Genomic DNA, 17,025 nt, shown 5'->3' with positions numbered 1-17,025 from the left:
CCTCATTAAACCTTGCTACAGATAACTTTAGTTATTTGTGGGATATGATGGGTATGATTGTTGTTGTTGTTTTAAAAACTTTATTATAAAAAAACTTAATTAATTATTAATATTTGGTATTTAAAAACTTTATTATAAAAAACATCTCAAATATTCGAATCATCCATTTTTCTTAAAGTATGTTCAAATCCGAATTCTCGGATATTTCAAATTAGAATTTCAAATAATTAGGATTTGAATGGTCTTGCACACACTAATTATCTGTCCCACAAACAAATTTTCGACTTTTCCCCATTGGAGTGCATACCCCACAAACATCTACATGCCCACAACAAGAATAACGCGTGTTCAACTTTTATGCTCTTTTTTTATTATTTAAATCATGCTAATATTTTTCCTTTCTACAAGTGCATCAATAACTTGGACAACTGATAATGATACGTAAATCGATAAATGCATGATGTTTTTAATGTTGGAGGTAAATAAGTTATAGTTGCTTGGTTAGACCACCGGTCGTGAGTTAGCTAGGGAGCCAAGGCGAACATGTGCTTACCAATGTCCTAACACCACGTCACGCAAAGCAACGGGGAAGCTGAGGGATGGGGTGGTAGCTTGTTAGCGCCATTTTCACCAAATGGTGAATGAGGTCCACCTATAACAATTGGTCAAATTTTTTAGTTTTTAACCAACGTATCGTGGGTGATCCATAAGGTTACATGATATGTTAGTTAAAGCCTCACTGCATGTCACATGACAGTAAGAACTTAATGCTTTAACCAGTTAATTTATCTTTAGTTAGCCTAGAACACATAGGATTGAGAGTAAAAAGCTACTAGTTCATAGATGGTCTTATAATTTTTTTGTTTTTTTTTCATCTCTATTGCTAGCCGTATATCTTATTTTGTCACCGGCTAACTCAACTCACACACTTCCTGGTTGCAGCCTTCCGTCACACAACATCGTGCCGCCACTAAAGCCTCCACTCAAATGCTTTCACTAGCACGCCGGTGCCGGAGACATCTCCACCTAACCACCGTCCAACTACAACCAACACGACATCTCTCCGCCGCCCCATCTCCAACGCGTAGACGCTCCAAATCCAGACCCGCCGCCTTGCGGAAACCCGACGACAAGTCCGAATGGTGGGCCATTGACGGCGAAATGCACGAAATCGGCGAAAACGTGCCGCCGAGAGAGCGGTTCGTGATACCTCGCGATAATATTCCGAACAGACGCCGTAAACAGCTCCGTGACCAGTTCATGCGTCGCACTCGCCTTGTCCTCAAGGACTCCGTTAGTTTATTAATTTTATATTCTTTAATTGTTGTTTATATTAATTGTGAATCCAATTACTTTGATTTTGTGTTATCTGAACTAGGGTTTCAAAGGAATTTAGGGGTGCAATCGAGCAGAGCTGGACTAGGCTAGAGCTCGGCTCGTTTCGAGCTTTTGAGCTCAGCTTGAGCTCTTGTAGTACCTTAAATAAGCCAATGCTGGGCAGTGTAATGCGAATTGTGAAATTTACATAGAAGTCCCAAAGAGGTAAAGCTTAGAAACACACAAGGCTCGAGCTTGGGCTAGATAAATAAGTGGGCTTTATTTGAGGCCATAGTGTCAATATCAGTGATTGCGGGCGCTATAGCGCGCTACGTAGCAATGCGGCTATAGGTCGCTATATACTAAATATCGGTCATTTAACGTGATTATAGCGGTATTTAGGGGTTTTTTTAGTTTATTTTATTTTATTTTTTAATATAAAAAGCTTTAGAAACTTATTTTTTAGGCTTGCTTATCGACCAAACAGTTGCACCTTCCACAAGTTCCACCGTAAAAGCTTATTTTGTGAATATAAAACCTAATTATTTGCTAAAAAAATTTATACTCCTTTATCGCTAAATTTGAAATAGCGGTCGCTATTTGCCACTCTTCGCTACGTAGCATATAGGTGGCCTGTCGCTATTTACCGCTATTCGCTATTGACAACTATGTTTGAGGCCCGAATTTGGCTCGTTTGAGTTTTTTATCCATCTGATCTCGAGGAGCTCATGAATGGCTCGGTTTTTTGCACCCCTATGCTGGCTTGAGCTTGTCAAATGAGCCTTGATAACAGCTCTAACTTGTTTAATCTTGGCTCGATTTGAGTTTTTAACGAGCCGATCTCGAGTAGCTGAAGAGCAGCTTGGCTCGTTTCATGTACACTCCTTGGTAATTAGGGCAATTGAGAATGATTGTATTATGTTTTTGATGCTTGATTAAAGGAGCAAGAACTCTGGTGCAAAAAGTACATGGAGCTTTATCAAGAACTTAGAGAGAATTGGGAGAAGTTATACTGGGATGAAGGTTACTCCAAAAAGCACGGTCAAGAACGTGCAAGTTATGATTCTGCTGAAGATGACGACCGAGACTTTTCGCCTTACAGGTTGAATTCATACTAATTAAGGAATCTGTGTTTGTTGTTTATTTGATTATTGTTAGATCGAGCATTTAAATTCGTTGATTTATTATGTTTTGCAGAAGAAGGCCACCTCATGCTGATGAAACAAAGGTACTTGATGCTCACAGCTCATATTTTTGATAACCTTGTAAGTTGTGTGTAAATTTACTAAAACTTGGTTGAATATCGAAAGCAGAACCAGAATCATGGTTTTGGGAGAAATAGGCAGCAGGGTGATTCTATGATTAGAGATAAGTTTGAATTTGATCGCGAGAGAAGAATGAGAGATACAGGTCAGTTGTTGTCACTTTCTGCTTATAATCTACAAATCGTATGTATTCTTAATAATTTTAAGTTTATATCAAATACTTAGGGGTGTAAACGAGCCGAGCCTGAGATAGACTCGTTTTTGGCTTATGAGAGATCGAGCTCTGCTTGTTTCGAGCTCTTTTTCTAAAGCTCAAGCTCGGCCCGTGAGTCATTTTTTTAAGCTTGAGCTCGGCTTGGGTTCAACTCGTTTATTATTTTTTAATTATTTTATATTCATATTTATTTATTTTTTATATATTTTAAAAAAAAATTAAACGAGGCTAAGCTAGGCTTGAGCTCGTGTGAGCACTTTAAACGAGCCAAAGCTTGGTTTGAGTTCGGCTGTGCAGCGTGAAATTTAATGCATAGAAGTCCAAAAGAGTTAAATTTTAAAAATACATAAGGCTTGACAAGCCCAAATGATTTTCCTATACAAGGCTTGAGCCTAGGCTCGATAACTTAACAAGCTTTCTTGAGGTTCATGCACGATAAGGCTCGGCTCGTTTTGAGTTTCATATTGATCCGATCTCGAGTAGTTCTAGAGTGGCTTGGCTTATTTGCACTCCTACAAATACTCAACTGCACTAATCACATTTTCAAGTTAATCACAATTTTGATGTAATAGTTTTTGGATTTATAGAAAATTTTCGTGTAATTGGATAATTAATTATTTGTTGGAGCTGGTATGGAACTGATTGTTCAACATTGGCTAACTATTATGAATGTATGAGCATATATATGTTATCAGATTATCAGTTTCAAAAAGCAAATCCTTCATTTTGCTTTTAATTATTTTTTAATTTTTCCAAATAAAAGTTTCATCTAAAATCTTCACTTCAACAACTGATATGTTTCTGCTTGCACAGCCTTTGCACCTATGCGGTTCACAGCACCTGATTCACAGCACTTCGTATCCAGTGACAGTGATTAAGTTAAAGGTAATCAATAATAACTATGGTATACACAGACACACACACTTTTATAAACAGGGGAGGAATCTATGCATAACACTAAATATTGCGGCAGCACCCAAAACAAAATAAACCGTTCATCTGTTCAATCTTAAAAACTTTTGAAACTTCAAAAAAAATGTTGAAATGCAGTGTTTATTCATCTCTCCTGAAACTAAAACAAATATGGACAAATATAATCTATACATGTGTTACACATGTGTAAGTACATGATTAGAGATTAAAAAAGATATAAATAAGAGAAAATTACTGTTTGAGTCCCTGTGGTTGCAAGGCGGAGTCGCATTGAGTCCCCGGAAAAATAATTAAACTAGTTGAATCCCTATGGTACCAAAAGTGACCTAAATGAGTCCTTCTGTTATCTTTTTGTTAAAAACACTGTTAAAATGAGGGGTAATGTAGTCTTTTCAACCTATAACACAAAAACAATACATAGTTAAAATGCAAAAAATAATTCCATATATTTACATCTAAGAACAAGAAGAACAACAGAGGAAGATACATGTGCCATCTAAACGGGATTCCGGCGACCCTTGGCTTTCCGGCGACACATCTAGCAAAGACATAACTGGTCATGAACCAGTAATCCTCGCTCCTTCAACCGGTGCTCACTTTCAAACCAGAACAAAACCAGCCTCTGTGATGGTTGTCGGTTCCAGATCTGGACCGGAAATCCAACCGCCGTAATTTCCACCACTGACGTCTGAGATTCAACCGCGCCATTCTACTCTCCACATTTACACAAATCCCTCAGTAACGACGACCTTTGACAGCGAACGAAATATGATGGCGAATAAGTAACAGCGGCGGCTAGGGTTCTGCATTGCTCGCCGGTTCAGAAGATGGTTTCCAGAGAAAGAAGCAACAACGACGATGGCTGAACTAGGTTCCGCCCATAACAAGGTTCCGGCAAGTAACCTCGAATCTTAGGCGAGGCTTCGTGCTCAGATGACGGGGAAAGATATGATGGAGCCCTAACTTCTTTGCGTCGACCAATTTTTCAATCTTATCTTCAATTGATCATCAATTTTTTTCTAGGAAGGTTTATTAATCAAACAACAGTTAATCAATTTTTGCCTTAATTTGGCTGTCAATCCGCCATTTCAAGAGCCAACACACTCTTTCAGTCTGGTCGGTAGCAGCTCCACTGTGTTGGTCGGCTAGAAAATGGAGAAGAAGAAGAACAATACTTATCTTGGTCTATTAAAAAACCCAAATAATGTTGAAAAGCATGATGGAGTCATGGAGATGTAAAAAAAAGTTCAGGACTGTGAAAAACACGATGGAGATGACCCAAAGATGTTTGCATTTTAAATATGTATTGTTTTTGTTTTGTAAGTTGAAAAGACTAAATTACCCCTCATTTTAACAGTGTTTTTAACAGAAAAATGACAGAAGGACTCATTTGGGTCACGTTTGGTACCACAGGGATTCAACTAGTTCAATTATTTTTTAGGGGACTTAATGTGACTCCGCCCTACAACCACAGGGACTCAAACAGTAATTTTCTCTATAAATAAATTATTTTTAGTTTTTTATGTACAAAAATATGCGCATTTGTATGTAAAAAGTGCAAAATTTGATATACATGAACCATTTCTTATATTTTTGTTCTCTACAGATCCAAGGAAGCCTAGTATATCAACACCACCGTGACCGGTTGCATCTGGAAAAGTTGTGGCCTTTGGTCAAATTTAGGTTTGTGGTTGGACTTGGAATTATAAGGTAGTGCTGTTTGTGCTTAACCCTATAAGCAGTGGTGTTTTTTTAATGGTGGTTATTAGAAACACTATAAAAGTAGTGCAAGAAATATGAAAATGATTGTGTTAAGTTTATGTTATACAATTGCATATGGCACTTCAAACGCCTATGCGGGTAAGATGAATCAATGACGAAAATTTGATTTATCACCGTTCAAATTAGTTAGTTTAGATGTAAGCTGCTTCTTTTTAACGTCGGAATACTTTGGCCATTTCTTGAAAATTTGATGGAAAACTTAAATTCCTATGGACCATCTGCGTTACGTTTGAGAAGTCGTTTGACCAAAGGTGTAATAACTGAAACTTAGAATCGAAACCGCAATTTGATTTGGTAACTAATTCAACTATTTTTGAAGAAAGTAGTTTCCAAGTGTTTCTTTTTGTTAAGAGAAATCAATATATCCTTTTATGGAGTATAAAACAGCCAAATTGTCAGCAATATTCTTAACCACTTAAAACAAAATGACAATTTACAAAATTAGTGGCCATTCTCATATATTTTCTCCCTATATTTCTCACAACCACAAAACCCCTCAATAACTGTAATTGCTCTTCAATAAACCCTCTTGTTACTATTTTGTATATTTTCTTCTATTCTTCATTAAACCTTTGGCTATAATTTCATAACAATCTTCTTCTAAAAAAACCATATTACCAAACAACCATTAAATATTGTGTTATTTCCATATGTGGTATGGATCCAGCAGAGCTACGTCGTGTTTTCCGGATGTTTGATTGCAACGGTGATGGCAAAATCACAAAACAAGAATTAGCAAACTCTCTAGAAAACCTTGGGATATACATTCCAGACGATGATCTTGCACAAATGATCGAGAAAATTGATGTCAACAAGGACGGGTTCGTGGACATGGAGGAGTTTGGTGAGCTTTATCAAACAATATTGGGTGAGAGAGATGAAGAGGAGGATATGAGGGAGGCGTTTAACATGTTTGACCAAAATAGGGACGGGTTTATCACCGTGGAAGAGCTTAGGTCCGTTTTGGGGTCCCTTGGGTTGAGGCAGGGTCGATCGGTTGAGGAGTGTAGGCTCATGATCAAAAAGGTGGATGAAGATGGTGATGGAATGGTTAACTACAAAGTTTAAGCAAATGATGAAGGCAGGTGGTTTTGCTGGCTTGGAAACTTGATTTTATTTCATAGTATGATTTGATTATCTTCTTATTTGGAAATTGTATAGATACTTAGAAATTATATATGTATGCATTGTAACATATTACTTTTCAATAAGGTACACAAGGTAGATGTTTAGCTTAGTTTTTTATGCTAATCCAACATTCAACAACATCTAATTTGGTATATTATCAACTATTATTGTATACACTTCAAATAAATCAGGTATATTATATGCCGTATACACTTAAAATAAACCCAATTGGTAAGAAACTACGAATATGATCGAGTAAACCATATATACTTAAAATAAACTAAAAGTAAAATCATATCCGTCATACAATTTGTTAAACTAGTATATGTTTTCGAGTAATCGACTCAAGTAAACATGTATACCATTAAGGTTCTGTTTGTTTTTACTTAAAAGGTCTGTAATGGGCTTATGTCTGCCGGTTTGGTTTAAAAAAAAACCTGAAAATTGTTTTATGGTCTTAGAAAAAAGGTAATATTCAACTTCTTCGCACTTCTTCACATCCTACCAACACCCATTGTCTAACACCACCACCACCGTCCATCACCACTACCCATCGTCTTCCACCACCATCACCACCACTGTTCACCGCCTATTATAATCGTCTACCACCCCCCACTTTCACAGTTTGTACACCACCACCAACATATTAGCAGCCTACATACGTTAAAAACAAACAGTTTTCTTCTTGCCGAGCACTTAGGTTTGGTTCATAGGACCACATCTTCTTTTACAGATGCCTGCAGATGTGATTCACACACTACACATTTTACTTCTGAAAAAAATAAACAACACCTAAATCTCATAACCACTAGAAGTTTCAAAAGTTAACCCATACCCGGTCCCATACTTGATCACCGGTTTTTACCGTTCTTTTCTTGCGGGAATTAACCAGTTAGACCGGTTTTTTGGGTCGGGTAGTAACCGGTTTTGACCGCTTAGACTGAACCGGTTAATAATCGTAAAAACCAGTTTTTTAATATAACAATAATAAAAAAAATTGGTTAACCGATTTACAACCGATTTTGAAATAAAAAATATAAATCGGTTACTAACCGATGGGTAGGATCGGTTATTAACCGGTTGACCTTGTTGTGTCTACAATTCCATAGTGTGTCTGTCTGGTATTTCACCCAAATATTGCCACAAGTCTGATAATAAACCCTAATTGATGTTATTACAGAAAATTAAGAAATGATGATGAGAGCTGTGACTTCAATGGCATTCTGCAAATCGAAACACCTGAAGAAGAATCTTCTTATCTTCAACCCTTTAACATATTCCCAATTTCTCCACAATCCCAGGTACATCTAACTTGATTTCAACTCAAATTTCACCAAATAATGTTTAATTTTTTTAATATGTTTCATGGCTAAATCAACAAAATTTGTTTTTTAAGGGTTTTTAATGCATAAAACCTCCTAAAAATCAACAATTTGATGTGGGTGTTGATCAAGTTGGGTTTTTCGTGTATGATATCGTGCCCGATAACCGACCCGCATCGCAATCGGGTAGTTTGGGTTTCGGGCTTTTGTACTGCATAATGTTACAATCGATAGCCAATCCGTTTTGCAGTCGGGTTAATCAGTTCGGGTTATTTGGGTTTTTAATGTTTAACGGAGTAATGGTGTAACCGATACCCGAACCTAATAACAATCAGTTTTCGGGCATTTGGGCAAATGGTTTGTTCGGGTCGGGTTAAGCGAGTATAAGTGAAACCTGGTCAAGTCGGGTTAGTTGAGTACGGGTATAATCAACGGGCCTAACATTTGACACTCTAGTTATTTATAAAAAAAGATAGTAATTTTGCAGGATTAAAAATTACCAGTTTTTTTTTTTTTTTTTTTTTTGAGAAGATGTTTTACTACCTCTATTATAGGATTTTTCTGCTAATCTCATGTTGTAGTAGTTTTTCTAATGTTATACACAAGGTTCGGGATCATGAAACATCATATGTTACGAAAAGATACCTCCCGTGTGGTACCATGTGGTATCACTCGGCTCCTATGGACATGGTTCCCAAAGTTTTAGAGCCACAAACGAGCTGTTGGACCGACACGGTGGCAAACGGTCCAAGTGAAGCTAAACCGAAGAGGAAAAAACTGAAGGGAAAAAGAGCGGTTGTGAGGTGGTTAAAGTCATTTAGATATAAGAAGAAAAAAGATTATGAAAGAATGACCGCAGAAGAAAAAATTCTATTCAAACTGAGAAAGGTTAGTTTTGATTATAAACGAGCCCGAGCTCGACTAGGCTTGAGCTTGGCTCGTGTCCTATTATTTATTTTATATATATAGTATTTAGTAATTTCATGTATGATAATATTTATTAAATAAATATATATTAAATAAAATTTATATAAATAATAGGCTCGTTTAAGCTCGCTAGCTGGCTTGAGCTATGTTAGTGAAGCTCGAGCTCTTTATTAAACAAGCCTATTTTCATGCATGAGCTTGTTTAAGTTCAGCTCGATTCGAGTCAACCTCGAGTAGTTCACGAGCGGCTTGGCTCGTTTACCCCCCTAATTACAAGCTTTATCAACTCGATTAATTTATTAATACTTAAATAGCATTTGAAACTTATTTACAGGCTCAAAGAAAAGAGAAGCAGTTACTGGAAGCTCTAAACAAGATTGAACCAAAAGAGTCATCAGAAACGACGCATGATCCAGAAATACTGACACCGGAAGAACATTTTTATTTTTTGAAAATGGGGAAGAAAAGCAAGAATTATGTGCCTATTGGAAGACGTGGAATATATCAAGGTGTGATCCTCAACATGCATTTACATTGGAAAAAACACGAGACGTTACAAGTGAGAATAAAAACGTTTACTCCCGATGAAGTTAAAGATATGGCGGTTGAGCTTGCAAGATTAAGTGGTGGAATTGTGCTCGATATTGACAACGATGACACTATTATTATGTATAGAGGGAAGAATTATTCACAGCCGCCTACTGAAATTATGTCGCCTAGAGTTACTCTACCTAGGAAAAAGGTATGATTTTTACCTTTGTTTATGTATTTTTATTGTAATGTGCCACATGTAGAAATTTAGCCGAAACTGAAACGGGTCAAATGCGTTGGAAAAAGGTGTTCCAAGTCATTTATGTGGAAATGGGTCGATTTGGATTGTATATTAGTGATAGCATGCCATCAAGAAACTTAGCTAAAAACGGAAATGTGTTTTTCCCGATCACGCTTATGCTAGAGGGTTAGGGTTGTAAACGAGCCGAGCGGAGCCGGATTGGGCTCGGGCTCGGGCTCGGACGTAAACTAGCTGTCTCGGGCTGCCAATTGAACGAGCTTAAAGGCCAAGCTCAAGCTTGGCTCGTTAAAATCTGGTGTTTAATCTAAACGAGCCAAGTTATCGAGTGAGCCACGAACTGAGCTGAGCTGAGCTGAGCCAACCCTGGCTTGGGCTTGGCTCGTTTACAAGCCAAGTTGGTGCGGCTCATTTTTAAAGGAGCTTTTCTTCGAGCAAACTACGAGCGAGCCCCAAGCTTTTTGAACAACTTTACAGAGGAGTGGCAAATTTCTAACTAATTTTTAAGAAATGAGTCGATTAGGATTTATTTGTTGATAACTGGTAAATTGTGCGAAATGTAGAAAATTAACTTAATACGAGACAGGCCAACTGTTGTACGGGTTAACTGACAACAGTCAACTAATGTTTACAATGCTACAATGTCATAAATTGTTTAGTTTAATAGAAATCATCTTACTTTTCATAAAATAGTGTTCATTACTTTGTTATCATATTAATTTTGCAAAAACAGAAAATAGGTAAAAATAGTTTATATATATATATATATATATATATATATATATAATGGAAGTATGCAATAATGTCTTTAAAATGGGATAGTGTGTGTAAATAAGTATCATTTTTTTTATCTTGTAGGCGTTAGACAAATCAAAATATAAAGACGCGCTTCGTGCTGTTAGAAGATACATTCCTAGACTTGAACAAGATCTTGAGCTACTTCGCGCAAAAGCTGGAAACGGGCCAGGGGTATATTTGGAAACAGAATTATCGGACACTGAAGTTGTTGAGCCTGAAGAATATTCAAAGATACAACTTGAGGCCAAAGAGAAACTCGAACAAGTCATCGCTAAAAATGATACTTTTCAAGATGATGATGATTATGTGACGGGCCCAGAACTAGTTTCGGATTCAGAAGATTTGTCTGATATTTTTGAGACAGATCGTGAAACAGATGAAGATAATGATGAAAAACCGCTTTATTTAAATGAATTTGATAAGTTTCGTGTAGAAAGTAACGAGGCTGAAGATGATTTTGAGGAGCACTTGAGGCGGATATCTGCTAATTCGAAGAAGGAAAAAGAATTAGAATTTGACGAGGTCGATCGCGTGGTTCTGAGAGCTGCTTCACTTATAAAGAAGAGAAGATGATATTTGAAATGTTAATTGACTTGATAAGAATATTAATACTAATCTTAATTATTCTAAATGCATTCAAGTTGTTCAATTTGATTTATGTTTTACCTTTGCAAAACTTGAAACTTTTGACTATGGTTACAGTCTTTCTTGCAGAGGTGGCACAACCACAGTGGGTAACATGTAATTAATAAATAATCTAGTTTTGTTTTAAAACTTAAAAAGTCCTAGTATTGTTTCTTGATATTTACACCTACTTTTCAACTAATTCCAAAATCTTTAAACAAGATGTAATGCAACTACAACAATATACGGACTTGGCTTCTTATGCAGCAAAGACTTTATACATGAAAACAAAATCAAAAATATGCAGAAACAAATACTCAGTTCAGTTGAAGATTTAAATAATCTTACAATCCAACTGTCACTTGTTTCCTTCTATGATCTGGCTGCAAGTAGGGTGTAAATGAGCTAAGCATAGCCGAGTCCGAACCCGGCTCGGTTTAATTTAAGAGGGCTCGAGCTCAGCTCGTTAAGTATTTGTTTTTGCAAATAGATATACGGTAATTGGCAAGAAACAATAATCTACAATTTTAGGAAGTTGTATGCATTAAAAATGGACTTTCACATAAACATTTAGATAAAAACAAAAATCAAATTAACTTATACACGGTTGAAACTTGAAACTACTACCTCTAATAAACAAGAACAAAACATACATCTAGTGTTCTTCGTCTTCTGTTGATTCCATCTCTCTCATATTATTAACAGCTACTTGTATTTTTGTTGACAAAACTTGTGTCTGTTGCTCGACGTCTCTCAAAAACATGCTTAAATGCTCTCGATAAAACTTAATCAGTTCATCTTGATGCTTCAACTCTTCAGCCAACGCCTGAATCCTTCGTTCTTTACAATCCTGCATATTTTCCAATAATTAAGAAAAACTAAAACAAAATAACACTCACGCCAGGTAAAATGACCAACTTACCCCTTCATTATCAACAGACCCACAAGGCGAAAACACTAGCGGATGAGTATGTTCTTTTTCGAATCTAGTAACAACCCATTTTCCCAACTGATTAACCCGAACAAGCATCATGGCATTGCAACCTTGTCTTGAACTAGTATGTTGTTTCCTTATTTGCCCAAACTGATTCTTGGATTTTGTATAATAACCCTCTTTGTTACAAGATAACCGTCGAGATATTATCTTTTTATCAACATCAGATCGACGACACTGATCGATTCGCATTTTGAACCCTACGCGTCTTGCATATTCGTCATAATATTTCTTAGCAGCATCCTCTGAGTCAAACTCCATACCTACACATGGTTCTGCATAATCTCCTGTTAACCCTGCTGCAAAATTAACATCCATTGTTATAAACATTAGGCGTGTTAAGAGTATAATATTAGTTGAGGGTAGCATAGTCATTTTTATTATTAAGCTCTGTAAGGCTGTATTTCACTCCTATATAATAGAGGATTGTGTATTTATTAATTGTCCAGTTAAATACAATTTAACTGTTAATATGCATATAAATAATTTGTGAAATGTAAACTGTATTTACTAGTTCATTTGATACAATACACAATCCTCCATTATATACGAGAAAAATACGAGCCGAGCCGCTCGTGAGCAATTTGAGACTGGATCGTTAAAAAGCTCGAGACAAGCCAAGCCTTATTGAGCCTGAGCCTCAAATAAAGCTTGTTTAGCTATCAAGCCCGGGCTCAAGCCTTGTATGGGAAGATCATTCAGGCTTGCCAAGCCTTAACGAGCCCAACTTATTTTTAAGTTTTAACTCTTTTAGACTTCTATATATTAATTTCACACTACACAACCAAGCTTCGGCTCGTTTATGGTACAGCACACGAGCTCAACCCGAGTTTAGGCTTGTTAAAGACTTTCTCAAAACATATAAAAATAATTAACTATGTATATAAATTAGTTAACAAATAATATACAAGTTGAGCCCGAGCCTGAACCCGAGCTGAGCTTGAGCTTAAAAACTATTTACGAGCCGAGCTCGAGCTTTTATATATAGAGCTCGAAACGAGCCGAGCTGGAGCTCTCTATAAACGAGCAGAGGTCAGGCTCAGGCGTGGCTCGGCTCGTTTACAGTTACACCCCTAAAATTGATATTTAAATGTCAAAATGATAGGATCTTGAAAGTACATCCAAGCACCAAAAACTGGCTATTAATAATAAATTTTTCTCAATTGAAGGATAATGATTACTATTACTAACAGCAACAAATGGAAAGTTATGAATTTGGATCATACTTCAGATTGTGATTCATACAATACAATCAAAAAACTGTTGAAATAAATTAGTAAGAGAAGAAAGATGATGACCTAATTGGGCTGCATCTTCTCCGCCACCACTGCCGATCATCGCCGCCGACAAATTCACCGGCGGACAACACCAAAACAGCTACAAAAATGTAGGAAAGAAAGAAAAAGTGATAATCTAGCATATTCATTATATATATATATATATATATATATATATATATATAACTGTGCCTGTGCTGTACCCGTACCTGCACCCGACGGATAAATCTGAAACGCGAAATATTCGGGATGGGTATTTATTTACTATTAAAACTAGTGATTTAACTGTGCGTTGCGTGGTAAATCGGTCGGTAAAACCCAAGTGTTGCAATGGCGAATCATCGCGAATTCAGTTAATAGTAGCTATTGAGGCAGGACAATGGGGTGGCGTTGGTTGGCCCCGGACGACAGCAGCGAGTCAACACAAATTTAGTCAGTATTAGCTACGTTCGTTATGGTACTGGAACTAAAACAAAACGAAAAAAAAAATTAAGGTGAATCGATGGGCTGACGTCGGTCGGTCCAAGACACTGAGTTAGTGACTCTACGACACTCGTATAACATATTGTAATTTTTAAAGCATATTTAAAACAATGTTTATTTGGTCGGTAAACCTGGACATTGGTAAAACCTGATCGTTGAAACATCGACTCGACTTGTATTCGGGCGGGTGAGTCGGTAAAACTGGGGCGCTGGTAAAAACCCGAGCTTTTCGACAGTGGGCCAACACGAATTTTGTCGATTTTGTTCACATTTGCTACGATATCGATTGTTATGGTATCGAAATTAAAATAAAGTTCAGTAAAACCCGGGCGTTAGTAAAACCCAAGCGTTGTCGGTGCTGGACGTTGCGCGGTGAGTCGATAAAACCCGAGCATTGTCAGTCCCGGATGTTATGGTGGTGAGTTAACACGAATTCAGTAAAACAAAAAACATAATGTTTGTTACGAATCTAGAAAAAAAACAAAAAGAAAAACATTTAACCAATAAATAAAATTAAAAACAAAATTTTGGTCCATTGAGGTGGTGCCACTTGGCCCAATTAGGGTCTTGCGGCACCAACCTTCAGTCCCAGACGTTATGGTGGTGAGTTGACACGAATTCAGTAAAACAAAAAACATAACGTTTGTTAAGAACCTAGAAAAAAAAACAAAAAAAAACATTTAACCAATAAAACAAAATTAAAAACAAAATTTTGGACCATTGAGGTGGTGCCACTTGATCTAATTAGGGTCTTGTGGCACCAACCTTCAATTTTACTTCTATATAGATAATTAGTTTTAAGAACTTTCATGGTATTGTACGAATCTAGTATTACATGATACATGTTCTAATTACCTGAAACATACATATTTACTCGAATCATATATTTAAAAGGCAAATTGGAAATAAATAATATCATATTTTGTGAACTGGTCGATAATAATCTTACCTTTAAAAATCTATGTCAATGGTCCAATTTTTCAACTAATTTTCTCTCAATGAACCTCCGTAAAAAACACTTAACGTCGTTTATTTTATTTTTTCGAGTTTTAAATCGATTATTTAGGCTTTTGATCAGAAGACAATACGAGCCGACTTATTTCAAATCAAATGAGCTTTTAAAAACAATTGTCTTTAATTCAGCACGCTAAACCACTTTAGCTTTCCCTTGCATTCCAGGATACCCACAAAACCCCTCAAAAACACTCCAAAATTCAATTGAAGCTTTCAAGCTTCATCCATGGCAGCAGAGTAAGCTCTCAATTTCCATCTTAATTACTCATATATCCATTATTATTATTATTATTAGGTGCGTTGGTTTTTATTAATCCCATCGGTCTCAACTAACGAATTCGTTTCAAACAAAAGCCATTTGTCGCAGGTAATCTGGAAATCCGTTTTTGCCCGGAAAACTCACTTTTTTTTTCCCAGAAAACTCAACATTTTCTCAAATTCTTTTAACTTGGATCTGACATTTAGGAACCTTTTGAAAAAGTAAAAGCCATAATTATTGAGGTCGCTAGAACCCTAAACCATTGTCGGATTCGGTTGGTGGTGCTCAAGTTGTGGTGATTGACTGATTGGTTGGTGGCGAGTCCGTTGGTGGTGGTGGCGGTGTTCAGGTTGAGTTTTCCGTCAAAAATGTGACTCTTCTGGCCAAAAAGGTTTTTCCGACAACTAGCAAATAACATTATTAGGATTCTGTTAGTCGGGGACTGTTTGAAACAAACACGTTAAAAGATGGGACCGTCAGCAACCAATTCGTTAGTTCGGACCGACAGCAACAAAAAAATGATAGTTGGGATTAATAAAAAGTAAAAACCAATATTCCTTATTCTTATTACTAATCCTGATTCACTTCAATTAATTACAGATCAGATCATTACAACCTCCATGATCAACAATACACAACCAGAATCTCATCATCATCAACCACCACACGATCAACATCAACAACCAGCATACACGTAACTGCACTTGACGGCCTCGTGAACGTGAACTCGCTCTTCACGGTTGCAGTCTTCGTAGGATTCTCCTTAACCACCCCAGGCCAACGCAGCCTGGATAATCGGTCCGCATGCGACGCGGACATATCAGTTGCCAAAAAGCTTCTAGTATTCGAAGTCGTATCGTTCAGTTTCTTCTTGTTTTCGTCGTTGGTAGCGCAGGGTTTGAAGCTGGCTATTAATCTGCTTAATAGTAAAGAAGTTGATGATGCATTCAAGGCGCATGTTAATGTGAAGGCGTTGCAGTTTGGGATGCTGGGATCGGCTGTTGGATCGGTTATGGGGTGTTTGTTTCTTATGCTTTCGATGGTGAGTGTGATCGAGATTCGGTTGGGGTTGTTGAGCTGTGGCAGTCGGGCGACGGTTAATGCTGTTGCTTCGATGGTTGTGCTGGTGAGTTCTGCTCTTGTGGTTTATATTTCGACTGCTGTGTATGCATTTTTGCATTGAATTTGGGTTGAGAATTATGTCTATGCTCAATTATAATGTGATGTGGTATAAGTTGTAAGTAATTTGTAAGAAATGTAATAGTTTCTTGGATTATGGATTATCTAGGACAGGTATATCATATATGGTCGGGTAATCGGGTATAAGACGTGTATAGGATTTGGTGATATACTTGTTTACTAGATAACATATACCCATTTATCCGATTATATACCTGACACAGGATGACATAATTTACTTTTTTTTCTTTTCATTTATTCTATGTATATTATATTCATTTCAAAAAAATTCATGAAAACTTAACTTTTCTTTAAGTATATACTCGTCAAGTATCTGTCACTTGTCAAGTATCTGTTGGGTATCGGATAGACCAGTATCTGTCACTCGCCAAGTATATGTTGGGTATCGGATAGACCGTTAGTTTCATAAAGCTTTCCTTTGGGAGTTTCAAAAATGATAAGATGAAAAAAGTAAATAAATGAATGATTCATATTTTTAATTTTATCATAAATTTAAAATATATTATCACATGATCAATTCGTGTTATTTGTTGAGTATTTGTTTTACTAAAAACATAATGTGGTATGATTTATAGTCAAAGAATAAAGTCATACTGTGAATTTGACCACATAGTCAAACAAAACAAAAATCAAATGTGTTTGCCATAATTCAAGTCAACCGCACTTGTTGACCACAAGAGCCAAAGTTAACAACATAA

General features: G+C 36.6%; 3 protein-coding genes and 1 pseudogene across 3 annotated transcripts; 3 read left to right on the top strand and 1 right to left on the bottom strand.

Moving 5' to 3' along the window:
* The first annotated feature begins 6,168 nt into the window (after nt 1–6,168).
* On the top strand, nt 6,169–6,579 carry LOC143573213 (calmodulin-like protein 3 pseudogene; annotated as a pseudogene).
* Nucleotides 6,580–8,517: 1,938 nt separating this feature from the next.
* Nucleotides 8,518–11,097, top strand: LOC143573212 (putative CRM domain-containing protein At3g25440, chloroplastic). The gene is made up of 3 exons (XM_077058151.1): nt 8,518–8,849; nt 9,223–9,630; nt 10,537–11,097. Exons 1-3 carry the CDS (start codon nt 8,622–8,624, stop codon nt 11,047–11,049), a joined length of 1,149 nt encoding a protein of 382 aa, XP_076914266.1. The 5' UTR covers nt 8,518–8,621; the 3' UTR covers nt 11,050–11,097.
* Nucleotides 11,098–11,748: 651 nt separating this feature from the next.
* Nucleotides 11,749–13,433, bottom strand: LOC143573211 (protein FAR1-RELATED SEQUENCE 5-like). The gene is made up of 3 exons (XM_077058150.1): nt 13,393–13,433; nt 12,023–12,393; nt 11,749–11,950 (listed from the first exon to the last, which is right to left on the bottom strand). Exons 1-3 carry the CDS (start codon nt 13,430–13,432, stop codon nt 11,756–11,758), a joined length of 606 nt encoding a protein of 201 aa, XP_076914265.1. The 5' UTR covers nt 13,433; the 3' UTR covers nt 11,749–11,755.
* Nucleotides 13,434–15,707: 2,274 nt separating this feature from the next.
* On the top strand, nt 15,708–16,341 carry LOC143573229 (uncharacterized; the record flags this gene model as incomplete). Its single annotated transcript, XM_077058160.1, has 1 exon — nt 15,708–16,341. A coding segment is annotated over one exon (603 nt), but the record flags the coding sequence as incomplete, so codon positions are not given.
* Between the last annotated feature and the right edge of the window lie 684 nt (nt 16,342–17,025).

The sequence above is a fragment of the Bidens hawaiensis genome, unplaced genomic scaffold, assembly GCF_021521415.1.
Source record: "Bidens hawaiensis isolate Kalapana, Puna unplaced genomic scaffold, B.hawaiensis_p1.1 tig00026238_1, whole genome shotgun sequence".
Classification (NCBI taxonomy): domain Eukaryota; kingdom Viridiplantae; phylum Streptophyta; class Magnoliopsida; order Asterales; family Asteraceae; genus Bidens; species Bidens hawaiensis.
This window is presented reverse-complemented; position numbering and strand designations above follow the sequence as displayed.

Bases quoted from the DNA above. Each gene is read 5' to 3' on its own strand.
- LOC143573212 (XM_077058151.1), top strand. From the start codon at position 8,622: ATGTGGTATCACTCGGCTCCTATGGACATGGTTCCCAAAGTTTTAGAG. The intron at 8,850-9,222 runs GTTAGTTTTGAT...ACTTATTTACAG, and splicing joins TTCTATTCAAACTGAGAAAG to GCTCAAAGAAAAGAGAAGCA. The intron at 9,631-10,536 runs GTATGATTTTTA...TTTATCTTGTAG, and splicing joins TTACTCTACCTAGGAAAAAG to GCGTTAGACAAATCAAAATA.
- LOC143573211 (XM_077058150.1), bottom strand. From the start codon at position 13,432: ATGATCGGCAGTGGTGGCGGAGAAGATGCAGCCCAATTAG. The intron at 12,394-13,392 runs GTCATCATCTTT...TTAATTTTGCAG, and splicing joins AGAAGATGCAGCCCAATTAG to CAGGGTTAACAGGAGATTAT. The intron at 11,951-12,022 runs GTAAGTTGGTCA...GAAAATATGCAG, and splicing joins GGTCTGTTGATAATGAAGGG to GATTGTAAAGAACGAAGGAT.